The sequence below is a fragment of the Pavona decussata genome, unplaced genomic scaffold (assembly GCF_977016875.1).
Source record: "Pavona decussata unplaced genomic scaffold, jaPavDecu1.1 SCAFFOLD_180, whole genome shotgun sequence".
Classification (NCBI taxonomy): domain Eukaryota; kingdom Metazoa; phylum Cnidaria; class Anthozoa; order Scleractinia; family Agariciidae; genus Pavona; species Pavona decussata.
In genome coordinates, this window is record NW_028145590.1 from 1432501 (window position 1) to 1458593 (window position 26093).

The window sequence follows — 26093 nt, forward strand, 5'->3', positions numbered from 1 at the left end:
CCGTTTTGTAACCCGGGCAGAAGATGTTTACGTCGTAAGTTACCCCAAATCAGGTAAGTTTTTGCTCTTTTGCCGTACGGGATACTAAAGACGCGCAGCCGAGTATCTAAGGCAATAGTTTCCTTCACAGGGTAGGTAGTCCAGGGCCGAAGGTGGTAAAGATCTTGTGTGGAAATATTGAGCGCAGAAGGTGATTACTTGTCAAGTGTAGAGACGTCTCAGTATTGACGGCCATGTTTTGATTGCACCAGTGTCAATGTCAAGCCGCAGAGGGGTGAGGGTGGGGGGAAGCCAGGCATTTGTGGATGGTCAGAAGAATCGCTAAACGCCTTTTGAAGGCTGTAAGAAAGTCCGATGAAACGGTCCACACAGTCCCTATATTAGGGGCAGTTATTTGCTGCCAAATCCAAATTCCCCCACCTATGCCAGGCTATCCCTTCCAAGTAAACAATAAGCAAGGGACGGCAAACGAAAATGCTGCAGGTATACGCAGGATCTGTAAGAGATCTAATCAGCCAAAAATATAAATGACTCAAATTTCTGCAAGGCTGATTGGACTGCGAAGAAAACTTAACATGACAGCGACATGATAGAGACCAAACTGAGGAATCAACAGAACGAGGCAACTGTGGACAGCTGTTTCAAGTGTGACAGCAACATGATATTTCAGTTCTTTTATTCATTGTTTGTAGTCATGCGCTATGACATGGACGGATGTCTGAATTTGGGCCCATCCGAAATCACTACCACATGCATTTGATAGACCACTCGACTTGCGTTGGTTGCTCTACTTTTTGCTGTGCTACACTGTGTTGACGAGAGCCAACCAGCTCAAAACAGCTGTCCACCGTTGTCACATTCTGTTGATTCTCCGTTTGGTCTCTATCATGTCGCTGTCATGTTAAGTTTTCTACGCAGTCTGATCAGCCTTGCAGAAATTTGAGTTATTTATCCCTTCCAGCCCTCTCTCTCCTCTGCAGAGGCTGCTTCACAAAAAAGGACTGAAAAGTTGGAAGAAAAATGCCCCCTCCCCCAGTCCCTTATTTGTCTCTGTGCGAGTGTGAAAGAGGCCACTGCAGAAGAGAGAGTCAGTCAGAGAGAATCAGTCGACAATTTGATACAGAGGTGCATTTATCTAAAATACCTTGTATTTTAGGAAGTCAGTATTGCACACTCTAAGCAGGTAAGCTCCAAATATCACAAAGAGTATCTGTCAGTAATCTGATTCCTCCTTGCAACATACAGGACTCTAGAATGTGCAGTTCCAAAAAAAAAATATACAGAATATTCCTAGGGGGAGGGGGTCTTAAAAGTCAACATTTTAGAAGCAAAGTATAAAGCTAAACTGGCATTTCTTAGGGGGAAGGAGGGGGAGGGGGGGGGCACAAAACAAAAACCTCCCATGGGGAGAGTATGGATATTTTTTTGGAATGACAGAACGAAGAAAGGGGTCACCAAAGCTAAATGACTGATGTTTCTTGAGACATCAATTCTCCCAACTAGGAGCATCCATAACAAATGTATGAGAAAAGGCTGGGCTGGAAAATATCATTTGTTATACCAAGAGCTTCAGTATATAGAGGTTTGTTAAATTGAGGTTCCTCTGAATTCTTTGTGACAATGTTCGTATTCATGCTCAATTAATAAGATATGGGGGAAATATTGATCCAGCGGACTTAATGAAATGGAACAAAACTTAATCAGAGTAAGAAAACTTCAACAGCACAACTTTGTAGTGTGTGGACTTTGTAGAGTGTGGACTCTGTATTCGTTTTGACAGTGCTCATATTTATGCTCAATTAATAAGATATGGGAAAAATATTGATCCGGTGGACTAAGTAAAATGGAGGAAAACTAGCTTAATTAGAGTAAGAAAACCTGAACCGCACAACTTTATAGTGTGTGGGCATCACATCTCATTACAAGCATTGTGAATAGGGAGAATATTTCAAAATAGAGGAGGACAAGTGGAGATATGAGGGTGCCTTCTCCACACCTCCAACCCCCCCCCCCCCCCCCCACTGTGACCTCACTCTGCAATTTCTCCCTTTCTCTCACCCCCAAAAGTTATCTATCCTACAAAATGTTACCTTGATGCATGATGGGACATGCCGCACTATCAGAGGATTATCACAACACTAGACATTTCAGTGTATGTTTCTCTTCTCTGCAGGTTTTATTTTGCAGTTGTATCAGGCCAGTAGTCAGGTTAGATAGTAATCATTTCTCCCTTACCCCCTCCCCAGGGAAAAGGGGGTACTTCAAATGTTGGGAGAGAAATAATATCCTAAAGGGGTGTCATGCTTTACCAAGTTAATTATAATAATAATAATAATAATAATAATAATAATAATAACAATAATAATAATAATAATAATAATAATAATAATAATAAATAATAATAATAATAATAATAATGATAATAGTAAATACTAAATAATGATAGTAATGATAATAATAATAATGGTTTTATTATTTCTAGAGCACTGTCTACAAAGACAGATCAATAGCGCTTTACAATCAATGTCTCTAGGATTTGTAAAAGTACTAAATTAAAGTAGAAAATGGTAAAACTGATAATAACAAATAAACTCTTAAAAAATACTAATATTAAAATCTCGACCAATTCAAAAATATTACAATTCTAATTAGCTATATAAAAATTCGTACATTTGACCACTACTGAAAAAAAAAGTCTGTGGAGGCGCGGTGGTGTAGTGGTTGGCGCGTCGGACTTTCGATCGGACGGTCGGAGGATCTGAGGGTCGTTGGTTCGAGGCCAGGTTGGTCTCTTCATTGCTGTGTTGTTTCCTTAGACAAGAAACTTTGCTCCACATTGTCTCTCTTCACCCAGGTGTATAAAATGGGTACCGGCGACATACTGCTGGGGGTAACCCTGCGATGGACTAGCATCCCATCCAGGGGGGAGTAGCAATACTCCTAGTTGCTTCATGCTACAGAAACCGGGCTAAGCTCCGGCCGTATGGGCCACTTAGGCTCTTGTGCGACTTTACCTTTACAACAGATGCGGCGCAGCCGCCTGAAATGCACACTCACCCAGTGTTGCCATGTGGTTCTAATAGAATGCCTGAGTTGGATCTAAGATTATACGAGGACTTGCGTTTGATAACTAAAAGATTGCTTATATATGCAGGCGCGAGGCCGTGAATGGCTTTGAAAGCTGATAGTAGAATCTTAAAATGCATGCGCGCTAGCACTGGTAGCCAGTGTAACCCTTAGAGTGCTGGAGTGATGTGAGAATACTTCCCGATATCCATTATTTATCTGGCAGCAGCATTTTTCACGCGTTGTAACTAGTTATTTGCAATAATGTACAGTGTATTCCTCTTTTCTGGGATATCTTTGAGCCGTGAAAAAGGAAACAATGTTTTTAGATGTATGTGACTCAGATGCCATTTCGGTAAAAGTTGATAAATGAAAGGAAATTAAGGCGTAATAGGTTGCTCCTCAGGGTAGAAACTCACTATGTGAAACATGTTTGGGTCCCACTCCACAAGACCTCCTTTTTCTTTAAGTTCATTGATACCAATGTCTTCACAGGGACAACTTGGCTCCAAGAAATTGTCTGGCAAATATACCACAATGGCGAAATCAGCAAAGAAGGTATAGAGACTAGATATCCTCATTTTGAGAAAAGTCAACTCTTTCAGAGGCCTGGGGATGAGTCTCAAGTTTCTCTGAACTCTCGACCCAGTCCCCGACTTATCAAGTCCCATCTTCCCTATCACGTGATACCAATAAGTGAAAACGAGGCTAACAGAGGCAAGTACCTTTATATAGCTAGAAATCCAAAGGACGCCACGGTGTCGTTCTACAACTTTGTTCGTAGCTTTGGTCCTACCAGTTATTTCAATGGAACTTGGGAATTTTTCGCAAATCTGATTGTAGAAGGCAAAGGTACGTAAATACTGAAAAATATAAAATAACCTTTGCAGCAATCTAATTGTTTAAGCGGCTCTTGCGGTAACTGTACTGAGAGGGAAAGAGTATGTTCTTAGTGGCATTTTGTATACACGCAGGACTTTAGCCCTGATGAATGGAAGGAGTTAGAAGACAACACACCTACTAGCTGTTTTCGTTTAAGAATAAGCTATTCGTTGACTTGATTTTTGTCCCGTAATGGCGGCTGATGGTGAATACATGCACTATACGTAGAGTAATGAACAATTTATGATTTTGATTAAATTCCGATTAAATTGATATAAAGTTTACGACACACCGAGCCAGCAAGCGAGTGGCAATTTGCCCATATTACTATAACTCGTTCATTGCTCATTCGCACATTCACGAGTTAAAAAGGACATGGTAGAGGGCTTCTGGTTCCGATTTACAGAATGAACAATTATCATCTGAGATATAACCTATCTTACATAAAGTTTTATTGGTAAATTTTTTTTTTTTTTTTTTTTTTTTTTAATGAAGAAGAACTTTATTTCACTACATAAATACTTATTACACTTTTCAAATAGTTAAAGAAAAGAAAAAAAAATAATAATACAACAACTACAATGCTACTATTATTACAAAGTTGTGATAATATATTACCGTATTACAATTCTTAGCCTGCGAGCAAGCTCTCTAGCTTGGGGGTGGGGGGCTTGCTCGCAGGCTATACTATTCTATATGACAGAAGTTTATTTTAAACGCAGATACTAAACACACGTACACACAAAATCAAAACTGCATAAGCCGTTGCATTAGCGCGGCAGCTATTGCTTAAGAAATTAGCTGAAGCTAATGTAGGTAAAAGAAGGAGCATATTGTTTTTCGACAGCAAAAATTAACTTTGAAATTTTTCAATGCGGTATTTAAATTTAATTTTTTTTATAAAGTCGGAGAGAAGCAATGCTTCTTCGTTAAGTTTCCTGGTGTATATATGTCGCTTGATGAATAAGAGTGTGTAATTAAATTTCTTTAATAATGGCATGGAGTTATTAAAGATTCCAAATAAGAGTTCTTCTTTGTTTGGAGTAAAGTTTGTGTTATTGTTATCATTAAACCAAGACAAACAAGTTCTAGTGAAGCGCTGAGTGAAGTGGCATTCAAGGAAAGTATGGTCAATAGAGTCTTGATCCCCGCAGTAAATACATTCATTATCTGTTTTAATTCCGAATTTGTGAAGTTCTTTCTTCGTAACGATAATTCTGTGTATAAACTTGAAGTGAAATTCTTTCATTTTATTTTCCTTGCTGATATCCCGAACGGAACTGAAAATGTCACTCCATTTTTCTTCATCTAAATTGAGAGTAGTGTCCCAACGTTGGGGACCAGAATGCTTGTCGTTATACGTTTTATTAATTATGAGCCAATAGAAATCTTTCGCCTTCGCTTCCATAAGGTTGATTCGTACCTCATTTCCAAGATGAAAAGAAGTTACATCGTTGATATGAGCCAAGGCGGAATATTGCATTGATATTGATTTTGAGACCAGGTGTTTTGGTATAGCGTTAACGACCTGATAGAATTGGAGAAAGTTAGTGTTAGTTAAGCCATATTTCCTTCGAAAGTCATTGAAAGATAAGAAACTACCATCGCTTCTCAGTAGGTCTTTGATTTCTCGTACTCTTTTCAAGAACCACTCTTTAATAAAAAAGGGTTCACCACCAATTAGGATATCCTTGTTGTTGAACAAAATTGTGTCATGAAAGTCCCTGGTAGAATAAAGAGTTCTTAGCTCCCTAAAAAACTCGAGCATTTCTCTGTAGAACCTTGGTAGATCGAGTAAATACTTGACATTGTAATTGCAGTTAAGAAGGAATCTCAGACCTCCTCTCTTTCTAAAACAATAGTCTGGTAACGTCTTCCAATTCTGATTTTGACAGTTTAAAAGCCTAGGAATCCAAGCTAAACGTAACGATTTTATCATTGTCTCAACATTAACCATACGTAGTCCACCTTTGACATATTCCTGGTAAAGTCCAGCTCTTCTAATTTTGTCACGCTTATATTTCCATAAGAACCAGAAAAGGCGTCTTTTAACATTATCTATGACATCGTTTGGAACGTCTATATTGGATATAGAGTAAACAAGAGACGAGATCCCTAGTGCTTTAATTATTAGAACCCTTCCAAACAGTGATAAGTCTCTGGATCTCCAAATATCAAGATTCGTTTGGAGTTTTTGGATTTTAATTTTAAAATTTAGTTCATCATTACCTTTAGAATCATACGATAAATATATTCCAAGGAATCTGGTCGGGCAATGAACCCACTTAAGACTTAATGGTTTATTACGATTATTAGCCCACTTGCCTAACCACATAGCCTTTGTTTTTTCAATGTTTAAACGTAGGCCAGATATTTTCCCAAATTCTCCTAAAATAATCAATGCCTTCTCAACCGAACCCACGTCTGCACAGAAAAGATTAGTGTCGTCTGCAAACTGGCTCAATTTAACTTCGTGATTACAGAGGTTGATGCCTTTCACATTGTCAGACTGTCTAATTTTGTTGGACATTAGTTCTGCCGTCAGAATAAAGAGAAAAGGAGATAAAGGGCAGCCTTGCCTCACACCCACGGAGGGTTTACTCCAGTTAGTAGTTGGTAAATAATATCGAATGAAGGACTTTGCTGCCCCGTATCATTTTGGCAGTCCACCCCCCCCCCCCCCCTCCCCGCCCCCCTCAGTTTCTGACGTTATCAATTTCATATCACAGGAGCGTTTGGTTTGTGGTCTGATCACGTTTTACCTTGGTGGGAACACAGAAATGAACCGCATATCTTATTCCTCAAGTACGAAGACTTAAAGAAGGTACACAATATGTACTTATGTTATCGTCCTGCTTGCGAGACATGTTATCGCCTTTACTTGGAAGGTCTTATGTCCCATTCACACCAAGGCTTAAACACGTTTAAACGCTGTTTAGATATTAGTTAAACACAGTTTAAAATTGTTTTGTTCATAAAAGCTGCTTTCAAATTTTTGTCTACTTAAGATTTATCACAAAGGGAAACATATTAAAGTTAAAGTTTACTCGAATCCTCTGTCAAAACCAACGATTCAGCCTTCTGTTACCAATTTTCATTTTGTTAAACCTGGTTCAATTCAGCATGTTTTGTTGGTGTGAATGGGGCATTAGGTTGGACTCCTGTTGGGAAATTTCGATTTTTCTTTTCTAAAATGTATCAGTCTGTTAACGGTAAGTTCTCTCTTTCAGGACCTCTGCCGTAATGTTCGAAGGATCAGTGATTTTCTCGGAAAACACTTTTCAGAGGATATGATCGCTAAAATCACCCATCAGTGTACGTTTGGTGAAATGAAGAAGAATGCCGTCAATTTTACAATTGAAAATGCTCCTTCGAAACCGAGTCTTCTACGCAAAGGTAAAGTTGGAGAATGGAGAAATTATTTCAGTGAGGAATTGAACAGAAAATTTGACGAGCAGCTCTTGTCCAAGTTGGATGGGACAGGACTGACTTTCGATTTTGGAGAACAATCGGAATGATTTCGTTTGATTGGCTTTTTATGTTTAAACAGTTAAATGTCTACTAAGTAATTATGTCCGTTCAAATGAAAGCTACCGACCAGTATTTTCCTGTGGTGCTGTTTATTATGCTGTCAAGGTGGTTCTAACTTTTGATTCTGTGGATGAAATCCTAAAGTGAAGCCTGCGTAGCAGTCGTTTCCGTTTCCTTCAAGCCAAGCGGGGCAAGCGCGCGAGGGCATTGGGCAAAAAGGAGCAAAAAAGTAGGAGCGAGTAGGAGCCCCTCCCCCCCACTCCTACTTTTTTGCTCCTTTTTGCTCAATGCCCTCGCGCGCTTGCCCCGCTTGGCTTGAAGGAAACGGAAACGACTGCTACGCAGGCTACCTAGAGTGCGACCATTCAAATGAAAGCTACTAAGCAGTACTTTGCTGTGGTGCTGTTTATTAAGCTGTACAAGATGGTTCTAATTTTTGATTATACGGCTGATAAATCCTAAAGTGTGACCATTCAAATGAAAGCTACTGAACAGTACTTTGCTGTGGTGCTGTTTATTAAGCTGTACAAGATGGTTCTAATTTTTGATTATATGCTGATAAATCCTAAAATGTGACCATTCAAACCTAGTCAACCACTACAACTTAACATTATCGTCCTTCACAGATCGTTACGCCCTTTGCGCATAAGATCTGTCATAAATAGGCCACGAGTTCCCTGGCTGCAATCAGGGAGAGACGTGAAACGTGATTACAAAACATGGCCCCTTGTGAATCCCAATTGTTTGCTTTTTACATATCCTATGACCTTTTGTCGATCGTACAGCTCCTGGAAGGGTTTTCACCAGTTTAAAATACAGTCAGCAAACTGTGGCCGCAGGCGCATTATCCGTTGCACAAAGGGCAACGAATTTTCTTCGGACGCTTTCCGAGCGAGGCACGAAGTGTCGAGGCGGTAAGTCGGTAAGACAGTGTTCGGAAATGTCTGAGACAAGAGGCATATACACTCTATGATAACACACGATACATTAATTTTCTTTCTAAAATTGAAAAAAAAAAATCCAAAAACATATGCAAAATGGTAATTAAGCCATACATTGCAATGCAAAAGACTATTACAAATTTTGTTTAAAGCTCTGCACGTTGGGCAGGAACAGGGAGTCTTTTTGAATGTTCTGTGGTGTTTTTCGTCGATCACTTGATCATGAAGTAAACTTAAATTCAAATTGGACCTTTTTACCTTGTTCTTAAGCTCAAAAATCAAAAGAATGTTTTATCTTGAACGTATATCGCGTGATATCTGTTGACTACGGAAGACGCCGGAATATTCAGTGCACCATGACCATATTGGGGCAGTGTTACACTGTGGCAGGAGCCAATGAATTATTATAGCTCCTGAATGTCTTTAATAATATATAAGACATATTATTAAAAACTGGATCATTGTATAATGCAATTCCAGGGTTTTGACTGGCTTAGCGGCCATGGTATATGAGCCATTATATCATGCCCGAGAAGTAGCGACCATAAATTGTTTTCTGGTTGCTCTTGAAAAGGAAATCATCAAAGCCTACCAATATTACTTGATTGTCTTTAATAAAAACAATTATTCCACTCGTGCTTGTTGGATATGAGATGATTATAGCCAACTCGCCGCTACGCGCCTCGTTGGCTATCTACCATCTCATATCCAACGCTAGCCTCCCACGCAGTTGTGGTTTAGGGGACTCGTATTACCTCCTCGGGGAGGAGGTAATACGAGTCCTCTAAAAACGACTGCGTGGGAGGCTAATCCAACGCGCGCTCGTGGAATAATTGTTAATTATTCGTTTATCTTGATGGGCCTATAATCTTCTTCAGATATAACAGACTTTCAGGGACTAACTGAAAGTAAGAAATTGCCAGTCCACGGGAGATTGTAAGATTATTGCAAATGGCCAGAAACAACCGGCCCCAACTCGTCAAATTCTGCCTGGTGAATGGTCAGTCACGGGCAACTAGACTGCAATTACCGTATTTTCTCGATTAAATTTTTCTTAACCAGCGTTTATTTATTAAGTGATTTTTTTCCTAATAATTTTTTCACAGCCATCTTTTTTTTTTTCTCGTCAAGGGGTATTGAATTAAGAACTAAATTTCAACAAAAACATCAACAAAAGTGAAAATTTTGTCATTAACAGTAACGTGAACAGAAACAGGAAATCTGTAACTTCGTCTCTAGTAGTTTTCTACATGCAAACATTTTATTTACTTATCAACTGTTGGGTTAGAACAAGGTGGTCACGAGGTTCCTGTTTCTTTGCTTTGCTCCATTAAATCCAAGAAAGGCAAAATTGTGGCACGTTCTCAAGGAATTACTGAAGAAACGCTGGAGAGAAACTCGAAATGAAAAGACAACACTTTTTGCAACACCAGAAAGGAAGCTCGATTTAAAAGAGATTGACACGTGTACAGGAGCCCATTACGAGGGGTATCGAATGGTCCCATTCAATTTAAAAGTGCTTGCAAAATTTGGCCTTTGCTCGAATTGCTCGCAAAAATTACATGGGTGCTCACTTGCTCGTGCTCGCAAAATTTTTGCAACTGCTCGCATGCTCGCATTCTCGTTAACATGTGCTCAATTGCTCGAAATTTCGTTAATCCTGCTTTGTAGTTATTTTTTATACATATACAAACGATAAATCAGTTATGATATGGTTAAAACAAAAAGGTTGAAGCATCCTTAACTCTGGCTTCAGTCTTTCTTCAACTGTTCAGCCTGTAACTATTGCTCTGTTTTGGAGGTGTCAGCCACATTATCTATTACTTGGCGCAAAACAACGTATCCTATTAATAAAAGAGAGATTCAGGTTAGCGAAAAACTTACGAAGTGCTCGCTGCTCGCCATCTGTATTTTTCTAAAGTGCTCACTGCTCGCCATCTGTACTTACTAAAAGGCTCGCTGCTCGCAAGAAAAATTTGACAACTGCTCGTGCTCGCAAAAATAAACGCACTGCTCGCATGCTCGCAAATGCTCGCAAAGACCATTCGATACCCCTATTACGGTAATGGGCTCCTGACGTGTGTCAATCGGTTCATCGGTTTCTGTAGATAGATAGATGCTTTATTAAAACTAAATTGAAACCCAAAGGTTGAATTATATAGTTTTTTACAATAAAATTTAAAAAATTACAAACGTTAAAAAACTGCTATAAAATGACAAAAATTACAATTAAAACATGGAGTTTATTATTCCTGTCTTCTGTGATCTTTGAAAAGGACTTATTCGTCAGTGATTGTCTTCTTGCTGAAAGAGTTTCAAGACCAGCCTGAGCCAAGGCTTCTTGGTAGGGCTTGGTAGGGCTGTGAGAAGTACAATGGCAAATGGACGGTTTTAAAACTTTTCTTCTGATTATCAGTTGATAAATTCAAATAAAGCAGTAAGAAGAGCCAATACTAGTTTACGGTTACGACGCATGTAACTCTCATTAAAACACTGATCTCAAATAAATGCAGGGACACCGAATAACCCCCCCAGGCGTTTATTTAAGACTCGGCTTCGTGGACCCGGCGTTAATTCGGTACCCGGCATTTAATCGAGAAAATACGGTAATCCTTTAGTTAACATTTCTGTAATTGTAATGGCTCAGTCATCAAATTCTAAGAATGACCATCCCTTCCAATTTGCAATTGACAAATCGGACAAATTCCAATGCCGCCCCCTCCCCCACCCCAAAATGTGTGAAACTTTGAACAGCTGCCTAGTACAGAAAGAGTAAAAGGTATCGTTTTAAACTTTATAGTAGAAACCTCTAAGAAACTGAGTGTTAAACAAATTGTAAATCAAGAGCTTCTAAGATATCAACTGTTTGTTTTAGTGTCCCCATTTAGTAGTTTTCTAACTACTTTTCTTTTATGGCACTGAAATAAAGCTGATCTATCTATCAATCTAACTAGTTGTAATATTGTACAATATGACGTCATTCAAAATGGCGACCAAAAGACGAACGATACATACGCCGAACGAAAACGATCTGCTACTATGCACAGGGCAAACACATGACGGCACAGGCTCACCAATACATTGGCATGCGTATCCTTAGTCGAACTTAAATACATTGGGTCAGTCATTAAAAGACAGTTTAGGCGGTGTTGAACAAAACCACGTTCTAAGCCATTTTGAATTTTGCCAACAATCATGTCTTAACATTGTCTGCTGCTGACGGTAGCAAGAAGGCTTACATCCCAGACTAGAAAACTATTTATCGACTTTAAATCAACCACTTATGAACAGATTTCGAGGCCCACTTATTGTCTTAAGCCGCGGCCTAAGTTAGACTCTGTTTAAATAACTGGCCCATTAAGTCCTTAGGGCATGCATGTCACATCGAACCAATCTTCCGTTTTCGCCTCACAGTTGAACGTATTTTCTGACTGTTTCCGCCTCGCTATTTCATGGTCAAGTTTAAAGAAAACTGCATTAAATCAAACGCATCGTCATTTATTTTATTTTGAAATCGTGAATCCGGTTACTAATTTTTTACGTCAATTCACATACAAAAGCGCGATCATGTACGAAACGATCTACAGAACGATAAATACTACACTGTACAATATTTCATGCTTTTAATGTCTCTGCTTACTAGACGAATGATTTTTCGGTATGGCAAAGCCCTGTAAAGTCAAGGGACAATCGTGAAGAAGGACAAAACCTTCCATCCACCTTAATTACATGAATCAAAATCATCTCTTGAGGCGCTGACTAAAGAGTCAAACCCTGATGCTGCGTAAACAACAAGTGTTAACCCAAGTGTGAACAAATTTTAATCAAACTGTCAATTATCAAATCATTACAGTAGTTCCATCACATTAGGTAATTATTCCCAAAGAATGTATATATTATTAATACTGATAAGATAACAACACAAATGTGACGAGGAGTCTAGAGAAAGCAGATTAACTTGTAAAGATGTAGGCCCCCTGTCTGATAATTGTCATATTGTATTTTTGGACGTTTTGCGGTAAATTAACTATTACAATATTTGCATATATATTAAAATATGATCTACATGAACTGTCCATTTTGCTTTAGAATAAGTCGCAGATCTAGAGCTGTGTATCCGTGAGAAAAGTTCCGGAAAAAAATGTGAGTGAGATACTTATCTTAGACCGGCAACCACGCCTGAGCGGGGTAAGTGCTCGATTAAACATTTTAAAAGGATATATCTTATGAAAAACGTTATGCAAGGTCGATTCTCATAACTTTCAGTTGATTTGTGTTCAAATGCTGTTGAGATTAGCTTCATGAACTATCTCGGTTACAACACTACTAAATTCCAACAAGGGTGAGGGTTTGAAACCTCTTCTAATTCCCCACAACAAACGTAGCCAAGAACGTGGCTGTTTGCTAATAATTGTAGATTGTTGGCTGCACATGCGAAAGCCTGAAACATTAAACTTTGAACGAGTGAAGCCGAGCATCACTTGATAGCCAAAACAAGACCAAGCAAACGCGTTATCCGTTTCCGCCAGGGCGCTTAGAATAATTCTTCGCAATTTCATGTTAAAGTTTTCATACAACTGCATCATCGTTTATTTTATTTTGAAATCGTGCGTCTACCCATTTTTCGCGTACTTAAGTGGCGTCAAGTAACAACGCACGAGATGGCTATTACGGCATAGTCTAAAGAACTACAACTTCTATGTAATTTTTTATGCTTTTAATGAACCTGGTTACTAGACGAAATTATTTTTCTCTATGGCAAAGCTAAAGGACAATCGAAGGACAATCGTGAAGAAGGACAAAACCCTCTGTCTACTTCCATTCAAACATGCATCAAAACTAATAATCTCTTGAGTCACTCTGACTAAGGTACAAACCCTGGTGCTGAATAACTCAAGTGTGAACAAACTTTAAATCAAAGGGGTTTGTCAAGTGCTGTTGGTGACTAGAGCTTTTCACTATGCCACCCACGTATACAGCTATTTCAATCAGTTAACGTTTTCGGATATTAAAGCCTCAAGCTTACTCGACAACGCCAAAAGGTAGTATCACAATAGGCCATTTCCGAGTTGCTGTGAACCTCACTGTGAAAGAGAGGCTAAGTGCAAAAATTTTCATATAAAAATTTGTTTTGTTTGCATATGAATGAAACTAATTTTCATAACAAAAACTTTGCACTTAGCCTCGCTTTCATAATGAGGCTAAAAATAACCCGGACATGGTCTATTCAGTTGTAATTTCATGACGACCATAAAATTACAACTGAACTGTGAAGGTTTATAGCTACCTATACTACCTTTCGGTGTTGTCGAGTAAGTTTGAGGCTTTATTAAATATCCAACAAGGTTAAGGTAATGAAGACGCCTTTCGCGCCATTTTAGATCTTAAGCACAGGGAAACCAGTGTTGTCTTACGTTCCAAGATAACTACGGACGGTATTAAAGTATTCCGTTTTCTGTTGAATCCACATTCGTCTAGTTGTTGTAGAACGTAGTCGCATAAAGTAGCATCTCTGCTTCAAGTGTATGCAAGAAGAGATCGTAGTCTTTCTAAAGCAGCAGCGAGCCACAGCGGTAATGATCTCTCAAACGACTGCAACGCAAGTTAACTTTCTTTTGATACAGATCAAATTAAATAGATGGTTTTGTACCGTTGAACGGGCCAATGCATGCGTACCGAGTCATCAACGTGCGTGGTCGAGTATTGGTCGGTTTTTTTTTGATTCCCGAACATCATGGTATTTGAACAAAATGGAACGATTTAGTTTGATTAATAATGGTAATTGAACTGAGTGGAGTGCAATTGGTCTGAAATCATACGCGTGATTTCAAAATCGAACGAGCGCGAGTTTGATTTGAAATCACAAGTATGATTTCAGACCAAAATTGCACGAGACGAATTTCAGTTACCACGTTATTACACCCATTTTGAAATCACACATCTTTTTTTGTCAATATTAATATTTATTTATTCACTTCGCTAAGTGCTTGCGCGGCTAACCCGCAAAAAAATACAATAATAAAGAATAGAATGCAATGCAAATGTCAGTAATTGCAAAATTTGACCCCGCGCCCCCCCCCCCCCAAAAAAAATGCCTGTTTTTGCCCTATATTTTTCTGCAATCTGATTGGCTAGTGCATGCAAGCCATGAAGATTGATTAGTTAGTATTATTTTCATGTTGATGGGATAAAAGAAGGATGCGATTTAGAGCCAAAACTGAAATAGTGCGATTCATGAATAAATCGCACTGTTTAGAACCAATTTTGATTGCAAGGATCACGGGTGTAATAAGTTCGAAAATCGAAATCGCAACAAAATTGTAGTAAGTGGAAGGTTAAGGGTTGTTCTTCCCGGTAAAACAACCCAGCCCGCGTGAAACTTATTCACCGGCCCTTGCATACAGCAAACGCATCAGAAGATTATGCACTTATAGATATGTTTATTTTAGAGACGTTGCTAAAAACTGCTTATAGTTAGTTCTTCCTTGCAAAAATCCCTTAATATTTTCTTCCCGGTGTTATAAGAGCAATTTTCATGTTAGCAAAAAGTTTTTTTCTCGTCAACTATTTTAGCCGTTTTGACCAAAATACAGCAAAATCGCCGTGACAGTGCCCCTTTAATTAGACATTCATATTACAGTCTCATTGTCATGAAGTCCCCAAACCTTTTTGTTCTGGGGAGGGGCTTGTAAAGTCTGGTAGTGCCTGATCTCACGGCATATCATATCCTTGATGAATCACGTGACAGCTGCTACTACTAAGAATGGACTTTAGTCGTTCAACCGTCCCATGCTGTTTCTATGACGTTGGTACATGCTTCATCCCTGTGGGCAGACAGACGTTCGAGGCCTGTCGTGCAAAGGGCTTCTTGGCAACAAAGATGCGGTAGCATGATCAGCAGGGCCTTTCTTTCCACAGATTCAATGGCAGTAAACTAAATAATCTTACAGGGCGGCCCATACAGGGGAGAAATACTCCAGGATCCCGGACAGATCTTATAAGAGCGCAATAAATCTTAACCGGGGCAAATCCTGACTAAACTCCGGGGTCCAGTTGTTCAAATCACGATTAAGTTAATTCAGGATTAGTGCCATTTTTTTTATTCCAGTTTAACTACAAGTCATTAAATGTTTTTTTTCTTAAGATTTCTACCCTTCAATTTTGACTTAGACTTTCCTCTATTTTCACTGCTTAAAATAAGCCTTCACAATAATTTCAGAAAGCGAGATGAAAACCTCAGTTAACTTTTAATCGTGCATTGGCGTTAATCGGCTTTCGAACAACCAGGCCCTGACATATAAACGTGAGGTGCACTCAACACTAAACAAAGCAAACAAAATCAGCCTTTTGTCACGTCTTTTTCAATTGATTATAAGATGATAAATTGTCCAACTTTTACACTTGACCAAAGCCAGTTACAGTTTTGATTAGGACATGTGAACAAAAAAAAAAAAAAAAAACGAATAAAAGACTAAAGAAGTTGTATGTCCAAAATGCCTATCAGTCTTAAAACCCCGAGAGATCTGTGCACTATTTCGCAGTGAAGCTCGCCATTCCGTTCCAAAACTTACTTGGGGATTATATAGTCGGTGGCAGCTGAAAAACAAATAGTCCAAATAGGGATCATTGCGGGGTCAATTTGGGGATCAGTTCGGGGCCTGTACAGACCTTTTCAGGTAGAATTGTCTCTTTCTTTGAGAGCAATTCTAAGATTGGAAGAAAAGTAGATGATACAGCCTTCCTCCTGCTTCAAAATGAGCTGAGGTGAAGCTAAATGTCACGGACATAAGCATTGCGCTACATTTATTTTGATTAATAATTTTTGTTTGGTTAATTTCACACTCGTTGACAGATCATACGGAGATCTGGAGCGTAAACGCGCGTACGCACGGAGATCAAACAACAGCTATTAACATTGAGATACGATCGTATTCCATGCATCCGGAGTCAGAAATTACAACGTATTAAAGTCTTGTTTAGTTTTGCCTTTCATTGTTTGTTTTAAGTTTCCGATTTCTCTTCTGTTTGGGCTATTTCAGTCAACACACTTCGCTCAGTAATTTGCGGTTCTCAGATCACCGCATGCTTCAAGGAGGTTATTTCAAATGACCTCCGGCCGATACTTCCCCGAAGGACTCGTGTCGTATACAAATAGATCCAAAAATGATATACAGCAATTCAACAACGCAAAAGAAAGCAAACAGGACAAAAGCCAATTTATACAGATTTGATTCCCATGTTTTACATAATTGTACCTCCCCCGCTTCGATGGCGTGACAGACGCATGACAACAACTGAACAATTGTTACTGATCGTGGTGCAATATGGGCCGCTATAGAGTCGGCGCTGGATCTGTGTGTGTAGGGAATCTTTCATTCTGATGTGGTGATCTTTATGATAAAGGTACGTAAGACGCAAATCATACTTGCAGCGAAGCCGGCAACACAACTTTCAACCAAAATCCCTTTGCAGGCCGGTTTTGGTTCGGTGAAAATTGAGGCGAGGGCTTTAACGAAACCTCTGGGGGAAAGATAACTTATTTCAGACACGCGTTCAAATAGAATTCACGCTATCCAAAACTGGCAAAAATTTTAGTAACAGAGCCCAATAACAACACGAACGAAAATAAATTCCACTCCGCTTTGTTAGGTGAATGGCCAAAGATACTGATAAATGAAAAGTTAAACAGAGAGCAAATTCGCGTATTTTGTCGCCGGGTTTGTGTATGTACAAGACTGAGGTGGAATTTAATAGGCCTACAATGGCTTGAACCAAAACGGAAAATTTCTGATTTTAGTACGTCGAATTCTCTTGTATTTTGCTGCACTTGTCGGATCGACTTTTCTTGTAATTTAGTCTCAGCTGGAAGTAGAAATAATTGCATAATTTACTTCGGTTGTTTGTAATACGAGCGATAGATTTTTCTCTCTCGTTGGTCCAGAGCTGTAAAGAAACCCGAATGACGGAAAACAGCGAAAGACTTTGAATAATTGAATTGGTTTTGGATAATCGGAATTGAGTTTACCGCATCGAGATACAACTTATTTTTGATTGTTGTTGTTGAAAAGAAACGCATTGCGACCACGAGTAACAGTGTATGCAAATTTCAATGAGTTATTCTCGTATTATTCACAGCTGCGGGTTGTAAACGTGTATGAAGGCATAGTGAACAAAAGTGTTCGAGAAATCTTTTGTCGGTCGGAAAATATTTTTGTCGATTGAGAAATGTTTTTGTCGAACGAGAAGTATATTTGTCCGATAACAAATTAGAGAAATATTTTGGTCTGCCGAGAAATATTTTTGTTGGAGGAATTTTTTTACCGGTTGACGGTCGAGAATATGTTAATGCAATCAATTCATGGCAAATATATTTTTCCTCTGACAAAATGATTTTTGGACACTTTTGGGCACTATGGCTTTCTATACTAGTTCTGAATGAATGGTTCCGAAGGTTCCAAATGGGTATAAAATATGAAATTAAGAATAAACATTCTATAGCTTGCGTTAGCCTCCCACGCAGTCGTATTACCTCCTCCCCAGGTCTCCCAAAAACAAAACAACAAGCAAGGAACCGCACAAAGAAAATGCTGCAGGTATACGCAGGATCTGTAAAAGATCTAATTAGCCAAAATATAAATGACTCAAATTTCTGCAAGGCTGATCGGACTGCGAAGAAAACTTAACACGACAGCGACAATCAACAGAGAGGATCAACAGAATGCGGCAACCGTGGACAGCTGTTTCGAGCTGGTTGGTTCTCGTCAGCACGGTGTAGCACAGCAAAAAAGGAGAACACCAACGCGAGTCGAGTGGTTTACCAAATGAACGTGGTGGTGATTTCGGATGGGCCGAAATTCAGACATCCGTCCACGTCATAGCGCGTGACTACGAACAATGAACAGAAAAACTGAAATATGTATACACTCGATTGCAAAAACGTTGACACCTAAAAAGCATAAACCGTGAACGATGAAACCCAATGGTGCATGATGGAAATTGTCAAGGCTTTAAAAAGACCTTAAAGTTTCAAGTTGGCCAACAACGGCCAATTTTTTAAACACTACCCACAAATCCGTTGGTTCTATTCGTTCATGGTTTATGCTTGGGTGTCAACGTTTTTGCAATCGAGTGTATTTTAAGTTCTTTTGTTCATTGTTCGTAGTCACGCGCTATGACGTGGACGGATCTCTGAATTTGGGCGGCATCCGAAATCACTACCACATGCATTTGATAGACTACTCGACTCGCGTTGGTTGTTCTACTTTTTGCTGCGCTACACTTTGCTGACGAGAACCAACCAGCTCGAAACAGCTGTCCACGGTTGCCGCATTCTGTTCATTCTCGGTTTGGTCTCTGTCATGACATGTCGCTGTCGTGTTAAGTTTTCTAGGCAGTCCGATCAGCCTTGCAGAAATTTGAGTCCCCTAAAAACGACTGTGTGTGTGGGAGGCTAAGTTTGCGTGGGAGTAAGGAGAAGGAGAATCGGGCACACGCGCGACACGCGAGGGGAGCGAGGGAGTGGGGAAAGGCTTCCACGCAGGCTATAAACATTTCAATTTTTTCATGTTTGTGTGCACAACATTTCTCGCTAGAACGAAATTTTTAAATTTTCTTCGTAGAAATCATGATAAAGGAATGTTTGTGAAGTTAATATGTAGGCCAACAGTTTCCCTCAACAACAAATGTATTTTTGTACAAAATGTTAATGGGGTGTTTCAAAAACAGGTGTGAAAAATTGGTTGTCCCTTAACAAATACTAATGCTCTTAAGATTAAATTATCAAAATACTCGTTGAGATTTGCTTTTAATAGAGAACAATTTTACAGACTGATTTTTCATGCTTCAATTTACCTGAAGCGCAATTAGATATGGGCTACTGCGAGACTTCAAATAATCTGCCAAATCTACTTGCACACTGCTACTACTATATTTTCGACTGCAAAAGAGTAAAAAGCACACTCTTTTGCCTTTTTTCTTTGGCATTCACTACTCACATGTACCCCCCCCCCCCCCCCAAATACACAAACACATCTGGATACTGTTTCTACCTGCTCTCTTCATTCACAGTGATCATGCGTTCATCTCTTGAACAATCCTCCAGAGGACAGAAGGCATTTAAGGGTGGTACCTACTAATAAAGATAATGAGGTTCAAAGCAACTCGGAAATGGTCTATTCTAAAGAACAGTAAAATACAAAGCAATGTGTGGCTTTTTTTAATTGAACCTTTGTTATCCCTAAAAAATGCATGATAACCCCCTTGATTTTGTTTTTCGATACCAAGAACACTTGCTAAGTTCCGCTCTCTCCACGTAGTTTTAAACCTCGCAAAAATATCCCTGTATTAGTAGACAAGACAAGACAGCCCTGAAGAACTGATGTTCTCCAAAGGATATTTTATATGGGAAATTTGATTTAGACGTTGAGCCTTGCGCTGTACTTGTCTTTCTTTCAGACGGTATTGGGCAGACCTGTGGAGGAACCTATGAACAATACTGAGTGATGGAACGACAACAGAGGGTTATGTCAACAGACAGTTCTTCTGAACAACCAAACGTTTGCACTGCAGGCAATCCTCAACCTGATACTTGTTGGGCTTGGGTTGTTTGTCTGGCATGCACTATATCCAATGTTATTGTTGGCGGTATTGTCGTCAGCTATGGCGTCATATTTCCTACTCTTCTGGAAGAATTTCAGGAAGGAAAGGCTAAAACGGGTAAGTATGAGCCCTCATTCCTCCAAGTCAGAAGTCAGTAAATGTGTGACGCAGGCTTGTGATTAGTTGTATTTTTTTTAGTAATATTATATGTCCAAAAATTGTAACAATGAATATTGGTCTTAAAAAAAACCCCTTATTTTCTTTTTCTCAGCGTTGGTTGGATCGCTAGCTATGGTTAGCCTTGGAATTTTCAGCACGTTAGTAGCTAAAGTGTTCAATCGATTTGGCGCACGCGCAACAGTGATAATCGGAGCTGTCATTTGTTCAAGTGGCCTGTTACTGACCTCACAAGTAAACAGTATCGATCTTACAATAGTAACGTACGGTGTCATCTTCGGGTTCGGTTCATCTTTTGTCTTCTTCCCTCCGTACTACGTAACACCAAGGTACTTCGTCAAAAGACGTTCATTAGCATTGGGGATCCTTTCTATGGGTATCGGTGGGGGCATGTTCTTAATGAGCCCCATAATGAATGCACTTCTTGATGTGCTTGGCCTGCGGAAGACATTTATGGTCCTAGCTGGATTTGTATCCCTTTCTATACCCCTTGTGTGTACCATTCAACGTCTTCCTCCCGAGGAAGTGGAAGTTATGGCTGAGAAGGCCGTTGAAGGAAGATGTTGCGAAAGCATTTGGTCGGTATTTAGGAACAAGCGTTTTGATATCATCTTTGTTTCTATGAACCTGTACTATATAGTACACTTCATCCCGTCAGTTCACATGGTAAGTGGGAGACTCAACCATGCACGTATGTAGTATGTCAGCTGGGGCACATGCGCAGTTGACTCCGGTTGAGAATAATTTGAATGCAACTCGTCCCAGGATTTCTGCTTTACCGCAATTACAAAAGCTATCAAAAATATCGCAACAAACAGCTTCTATATAATTACAAAGGAACGTAACATTCGTAAATGAAACATTCAGCTAACTATCCTAAGAAGAACGCGATTCAAACAGATGAAAACAGCTTCCTGAACTCTCCGACGGTAATTTGAAAAAGTTTGGCCAACGATTTTTAAGTGCTTCTCAATCTCGTTCCCAGAGCCCTCGTTACCCTTGTCCAGCGCTGGACAAGGGTAACGAGGGCTCTGGGAACGACATTGAGTGCTTCTCGTCAACTTGCGCATGCACCTGGGGTGACATTGTCCCTTTAGAGGACGTTTTTGGGTCAAATTACCCTGAAATCAGTTTAAAAACTAACCGTAAAATATCAAGTGGTGTTCTCAAAGGCACGGGGGGCGGCCAATGAGACTATCAAATGCTGTTTATCTTTTGCAAGGTCGTTTACGGTCGGAGAAAGGTTTAGAGAAAAAAATCACTATACTCCAAATCAAAGTTAATAAAGGGGAATGGTTCTGAAGCCTGACAAACGTTATTGTTATCTGTTTTTGTCAGCATTATTGGCCTTGACCGTGCACAAACCACAATGGATTTTGAAATGTGTTGAAGCAACTGACCAATAGAAACGTTCCCGTTAAGATATTCAACCGAAGTGTGAACATTGGATTGTGCACGGTTGTGCACTATTGTTTTCATGGCAAGGTTTCATAACCAGTCCCTCAATTAACTTTGCTGTAATCTTGTCTTTTTCAGGTTCGCTATTGTGAAGATTTAGGAATATCAGCATCCCAAGCCTCAACACTTTATCTTTACATGGGACTATCATCAATGTTAAGTCGCCCGGTGGTTGGTTGGTTTTGTGACATGAACTGGATCGACGTAATATATATTTACCAAATCGTGGCGGGAATTAATGGAGTCGCTACAATACTTCTGCCTCTCGCTAGACGTTACTTCCATTTTGTGCTTTACTTTATAGTTTATGGATTGGCTGATGGAGCGATCGGCTGCGCCTCTTGTATAGCCTTTACCGCGTGTTTTACCGGCAAAAAAAGATCTCTGGGAATGGGTCTCTCTTTCATGGCCAGCGCCTCCATGGCTGCGGTGGGGCCGCCTCTAGGAGGTAGGTCATTTTTTTTTTTTTTTTTACAATAACTTTCAAAATTCCCGCGCGCTGATTGGCTCGTAGCTATTATCTATAAGAGTACAGACAATAAAAATGACGTCAGATGTAACGCGCGTATTTTTTCAACGGGGCGCCTGCTGCTCGTGGTTCCCACTTGAGTTTTTGAACATTTTATGACGTCATCCGATGGACTGTAAGAGTATACACCATAGAAAACTGCCGTCGATTTGTTAAAGAGACATTTAGCATCGCGGTTTTCTCTTTTACGGCTAGCGTGAAGCCGTTTGAGATACACTTCGTTAAACTTTAGCCGTCATATTCAAGTTACCAACAAAAACAGTGCCGTTTTGCAAACAACGACAAAAAGGGCATATTTGTCCTTTAGCTTTAAATTATACCCAAACTTTTTAGAAAAAGCCTTGCTTCACCTAGTGTTCATATTTGCATGCGAGACAAACAGAAATTTTAGTTTCAAAGAACTTCAGTTTATTTGCTTATACGTGAAACCTGTCTTTGCATGATGAAAACGCTCGCTGAGAACCACCGGTCAGAGCCTGGGGAGTGGTCACGTGAACTCCTGCCGTTCGCCTCTTAAGTGTGTCTCTAAAGAGGCCGGTTTTAAATGTCGAAATTAGTTGTGATTAATGGGACATTATCATAGAGATTTTGCTATTTTTTGATTCAGTTACTCGAATATTTACCGTAGAACCTTATCTCTGACGTAAAATTGTTCCTAGAGCACAAGGAGGAAAGTATTTAAGGATGTCTCCAATGAAGAACAAAATATAAATCAGTTTTTAGCAATTTCTCTAAAATACGAAGGAAGAACATGAAAAAATTGGCCTTTTTTTCCAACTTGTAATCCATTGCTATCCAAGCCATCCGCATCTAAAGATAATAAATATTACCTTATGTTGCCAATACTGAACTATGATTTTTAAACTTTCATGGATGCAAATTTGTTTTTTCGGTGTTCAAAGGCACACTGAAAATCGGGAGTGAACAGTGAGCAACCATGGTCTGGCCATGTCTCCAGTCATTTCATTTCAGACCGACACTGAGTTGAGACAAGATGTAGAGATCTTATGCATACATGATAGCGGCCGATTTATATCCTTTTCGATATATTGTTAATAGGCCCTAGCTACTACCATCATTTTATAAAAAAAAAATTCTATCAATAAAATAGGCGTGTTTTCAATTTTTTTGCAGGTCTCTTGGCTGATGAGGTCGGCTCCTATATACCAGTTTTTTATATGACAGGAACTGTGCTTCTACTCGCAGCGTCGATCATTTTTCTTGCTCCGTTCGTTAAATCCGAAACCAAAAGAATTGAGGACGTTTCTGAGCTGCTTTTTGTGGTGGAAAAATGTACAGTGGTTTAAGGACGGTGCCTACTAATAAAGAAGTATTTTTGTGTGGTTTCTGACTATGCGGGGAAAGCAGATTTTATCAAGGGCTACTTAAATCCAAAAAGAAAATTGGGGGTAACCACGCATTTTTTAGATATAATTAAGCAACAATTATCCTAAAAAAAAAAAACAGTAAAATACAAAGAAATGTATGGCTTTTTTTTCCAAATTGAAGCTTTTTTATCTCTGAAAAATACATGGTTACCCCAAATTTTATTTTTGGATACAAAGAGCACTTGCTAAGTTCTGCTTTCTCCGCATAGCTTTAAACCACGCAAAAATATCCCTGTATTACTAGGCACCACCTATAGGAAACCTGAGTGTCTCGAGGTGCGCAGACATATGCGCAGTAACAAAAGTAGGCACCGTCCTTAATGTCACCGAGTCATCCAGAGATCAATTCAAAATTTTTACATTTGTAGCTCACAAGCTGGGTCGTTATTTTGAAAGGCGTATACAAAAAAGACGCTCTAATTTTAAGCGCTCACTGAAGTATTTGGGACCACAACCAAACATTATTATTAGAAAATGAGAATTGAATATACCGTTAGTTTACCGGGTGGTATAGCAGGCTGGCGAGATGAGGTTTCGTTGACCAGTGCGATGAGGTGGTCGATCCTCATCTCTAACGCCTTTATGGCTTGACTGATATCACGGGAATCATGATTGACGTTACAATTGAGAACCACTGTGTTGTCTCGCAACGTATTTACGGTATATGGCGTTTGGTTCTTAGTCAAGCTCACGGGCAAAGATTTCACGCCATTTGCAGCAAACAACACAACGATAGTTCCAAAGAAAACAAGTTTCCGAGATCGCATCTTGAAAACGTCTTCTTGACCTCAGATGTGCGACTTAAAGGTATCGAGTCATGGCTCCTGTGCTTTAAATAGAAATGAATATACAGATCTCATTGGAGTTGGACCGTGCCCAGGAGAGGAACAGAACAAAAGATCAAGTATTATTAAGTACACGTACGTCAAGATATGCGGAGCTCGTGATGATCCTAAGACGCTGTATTTACCCTGAACTGTCTGGCGCCATTTTTAACTTAGTTAATGTCGCTGATCAATATCTTTATTTTTAGAATAGTAGAAATAAATAATTAGATACATTAATTAATTAGTTAATAAATAAATAAATAAATTAATTAATTAATTAATTAATTAAAAAATAGACACGATGACACGATGCTGTTCTGAAGAGATTAAGGTAAAATTAGTGTCCTGTTGAACGACGATATCGTATCGGTGTCGGCGCCTAATGCTACTTGTGGGTTTCTTTAACATGAATCGACTAATGGGCTCAATTTCCATCGCTCAGGCGTGAATCAGGCCTAATCATCTTTTAGCATTGCTACTCTTTGTTAGATAGGACTCTAGTTTATCGCAGGGTTTCCTTCGATTCAATGGCAATCATTTATGCACGTAGGTAGAGAAAAGGCGGTCAGAAGAATTGCAGTAGTAATGGAAACCATTTTTGAAATTTGTTACTAAAATGTATTCTTCTTGAGAATTTGAGCCAAGGATGGTGAATGAAAATAAAGCTGTGTATGGACGGAACTATTTCTTTTGGCCAATACAGCCATTCTTTTATAAGAACGACGAGGCTTCGATTCACCACAATTTTAAGAACATACTAAGGACATACCCCAGGCTGAGAGCCAGTTGAGGACGTTTTTATTTTAACCATTCGTTTTTTTCTAATAAGCAGTGGTGTGCCGTGAATACGGGTAAAATAAAATGTAAAACATTAGTAAGCCGCGCAAGCATGTAACTTGATACCACGTGCACATTACAGCCTGAATAATGCACACTGATAGGTTCGTGGTCTCACGAGCGCATTGTATTTGAAAATACTATAACTGGTAACTTAAGAACACCTTAAGAACGTTTTCAAGCTCAAATTTCCAACAAATAGAACGTTGAGCCTCAGACCCAAATTAAGACGTTCTTATATATACAATAGAAACCATACAGAGATTTATATTGGGCTTAAATCATTATACTAAAGAAACTATTATTGTCTTTCGTAAATTAGGTACGTCGAGGCTTAGACTCACTAGCCTATTCGTTAGTAACGAATAGGCTAGTGACGATATAATCGACATGGTACAAACAGGATCATATTCATGCCAAACTTGTACATAATATAGCATTGAAAATTAATTATCCTTTTACTGTCTCGGGCAACTTTTTTTGTTTCAAATTCTATATTTTGACAGCATGCGTTCTATTACATCACAGAAAGCCAAGCATAATATGAGTTTAAGGTAAAGGATTTAAAATTAAAAAAAATATTCATGAAATGTTTCGATTCCCATTGCCGGACCAAAACATTTTATACTGAGAAAAGTTTCTGATTTATTTCCAGGTCCTTCTTCTCAGTCTGGTTTTTCTACGTTTAATATTTTAATATACGACTTCAAGTGACATATCCAAATGCTTCTTCATAACGACGTTTTCGAAGATCGTGTAACCCAGTATAATTAAATATCAGATTGTCCTTTTCGCTCCCCTCTTTTTTTTTTTTTTTTTTTTTGTTGTTGTTTTTAACCTACCAGCCAACCATTTCACG

General features: G+C 39.2%; 2 protein-coding genes across 5 annotated transcripts in view; both read left to right on the top strand.

The window, feature by feature from the left end:
• Window positions 1-7642, top strand: part of LOC146463168 (sulfotransferase 1C2A-like) — a 7847-nt gene extending 205 nt beyond the window's left edge. Inside the window, exons 1-4 of one of the 2 annotated variants that reach the window (XM_085084782.1) lie at window positions 1-53; window positions 3562-3918; window positions 6678-6772; window positions 7179-7642. The exon at window positions 1-53 is cut by the window's left edge and continues 205 nt beyond it. In XM_085084782.1, the coding sequence (XP_084940908.1) occupies window positions 1-53; window positions 3562-3918; window positions 6678-6772; window positions 7179-7466 (793 nt within the window). In that variant the 3' untranslated portion in view covers window positions 7467-7642. The remainder of the gene's footprint in view (window positions 54-3561; window positions 3919-6677; window positions 6773-7178) is intronic. The other variant, XM_085084784.1, reaches the window with a different exon arrangement.
• LOC146463169 (monocarboxylate transporter 4-like) lies at window positions 7258-26019 on the top strand. 3 transcript variants are annotated; one of them, XM_085084771.1, is made up of 5 exons: window positions 7258-7344; window positions 19875-20135; window positions 20290-20861; window positions 21732-22101; window positions 23317-26019. In XM_085084771.1, the coding sequence occupies exons 2-5, from the start codon at window positions 19922-19924 to the stop codon at window positions 23487-23489; spliced, it is 1329 nt and encodes a 442-aa protein (XP_084940897.1). In that variant the 5' UTR covers window positions 7258-7344; window positions 19875-19921; the 3' UTR covers window positions 23490-26019. The 3 variants fall into 3 exon arrangements, with proteins under 3 accessions (XP_084940897.1, XP_084940896.1, XP_084940895.1); XM_085084770.1 differs by lacking the exon at window positions 7258-7344 and adding an exon at window positions 12505-12608; XM_085084769.1 differs by lacking the exon at window positions 7258-7344 and adding an exon at window positions 16612-16823.
• The last annotated feature ends 74 nt before the right edge of the window (window positions 26020-26093 follow it).

What these genes read in the sequence shown, in the direction of transcription:
- LOC146463169 (XM_085084771.1), top strand. Translation starts at nt 19,922, where the DNA reads ATGGAACGACAACAGAGGGTTATGTCAACAGACAGTTCTTCTGAACAA. An exon ending in TCATCCCGTCAGTTCACATG is followed by an intron (nt 20,862 to 21,731) that starts GTAAGTGGGAGA and finishes TGTCTTTTTCAG; the next exon opens with GTTCGCTATTGTGAAGATTT. An exon ending in GGTGGGGCCGCCTCTAGGAG is followed by an intron (nt 22,102 to 23,316) that starts GTAGGTCATTTT and finishes ATTTTTTTGCAG; the next exon opens with GTCTCTTGGCTGATGAGGTC.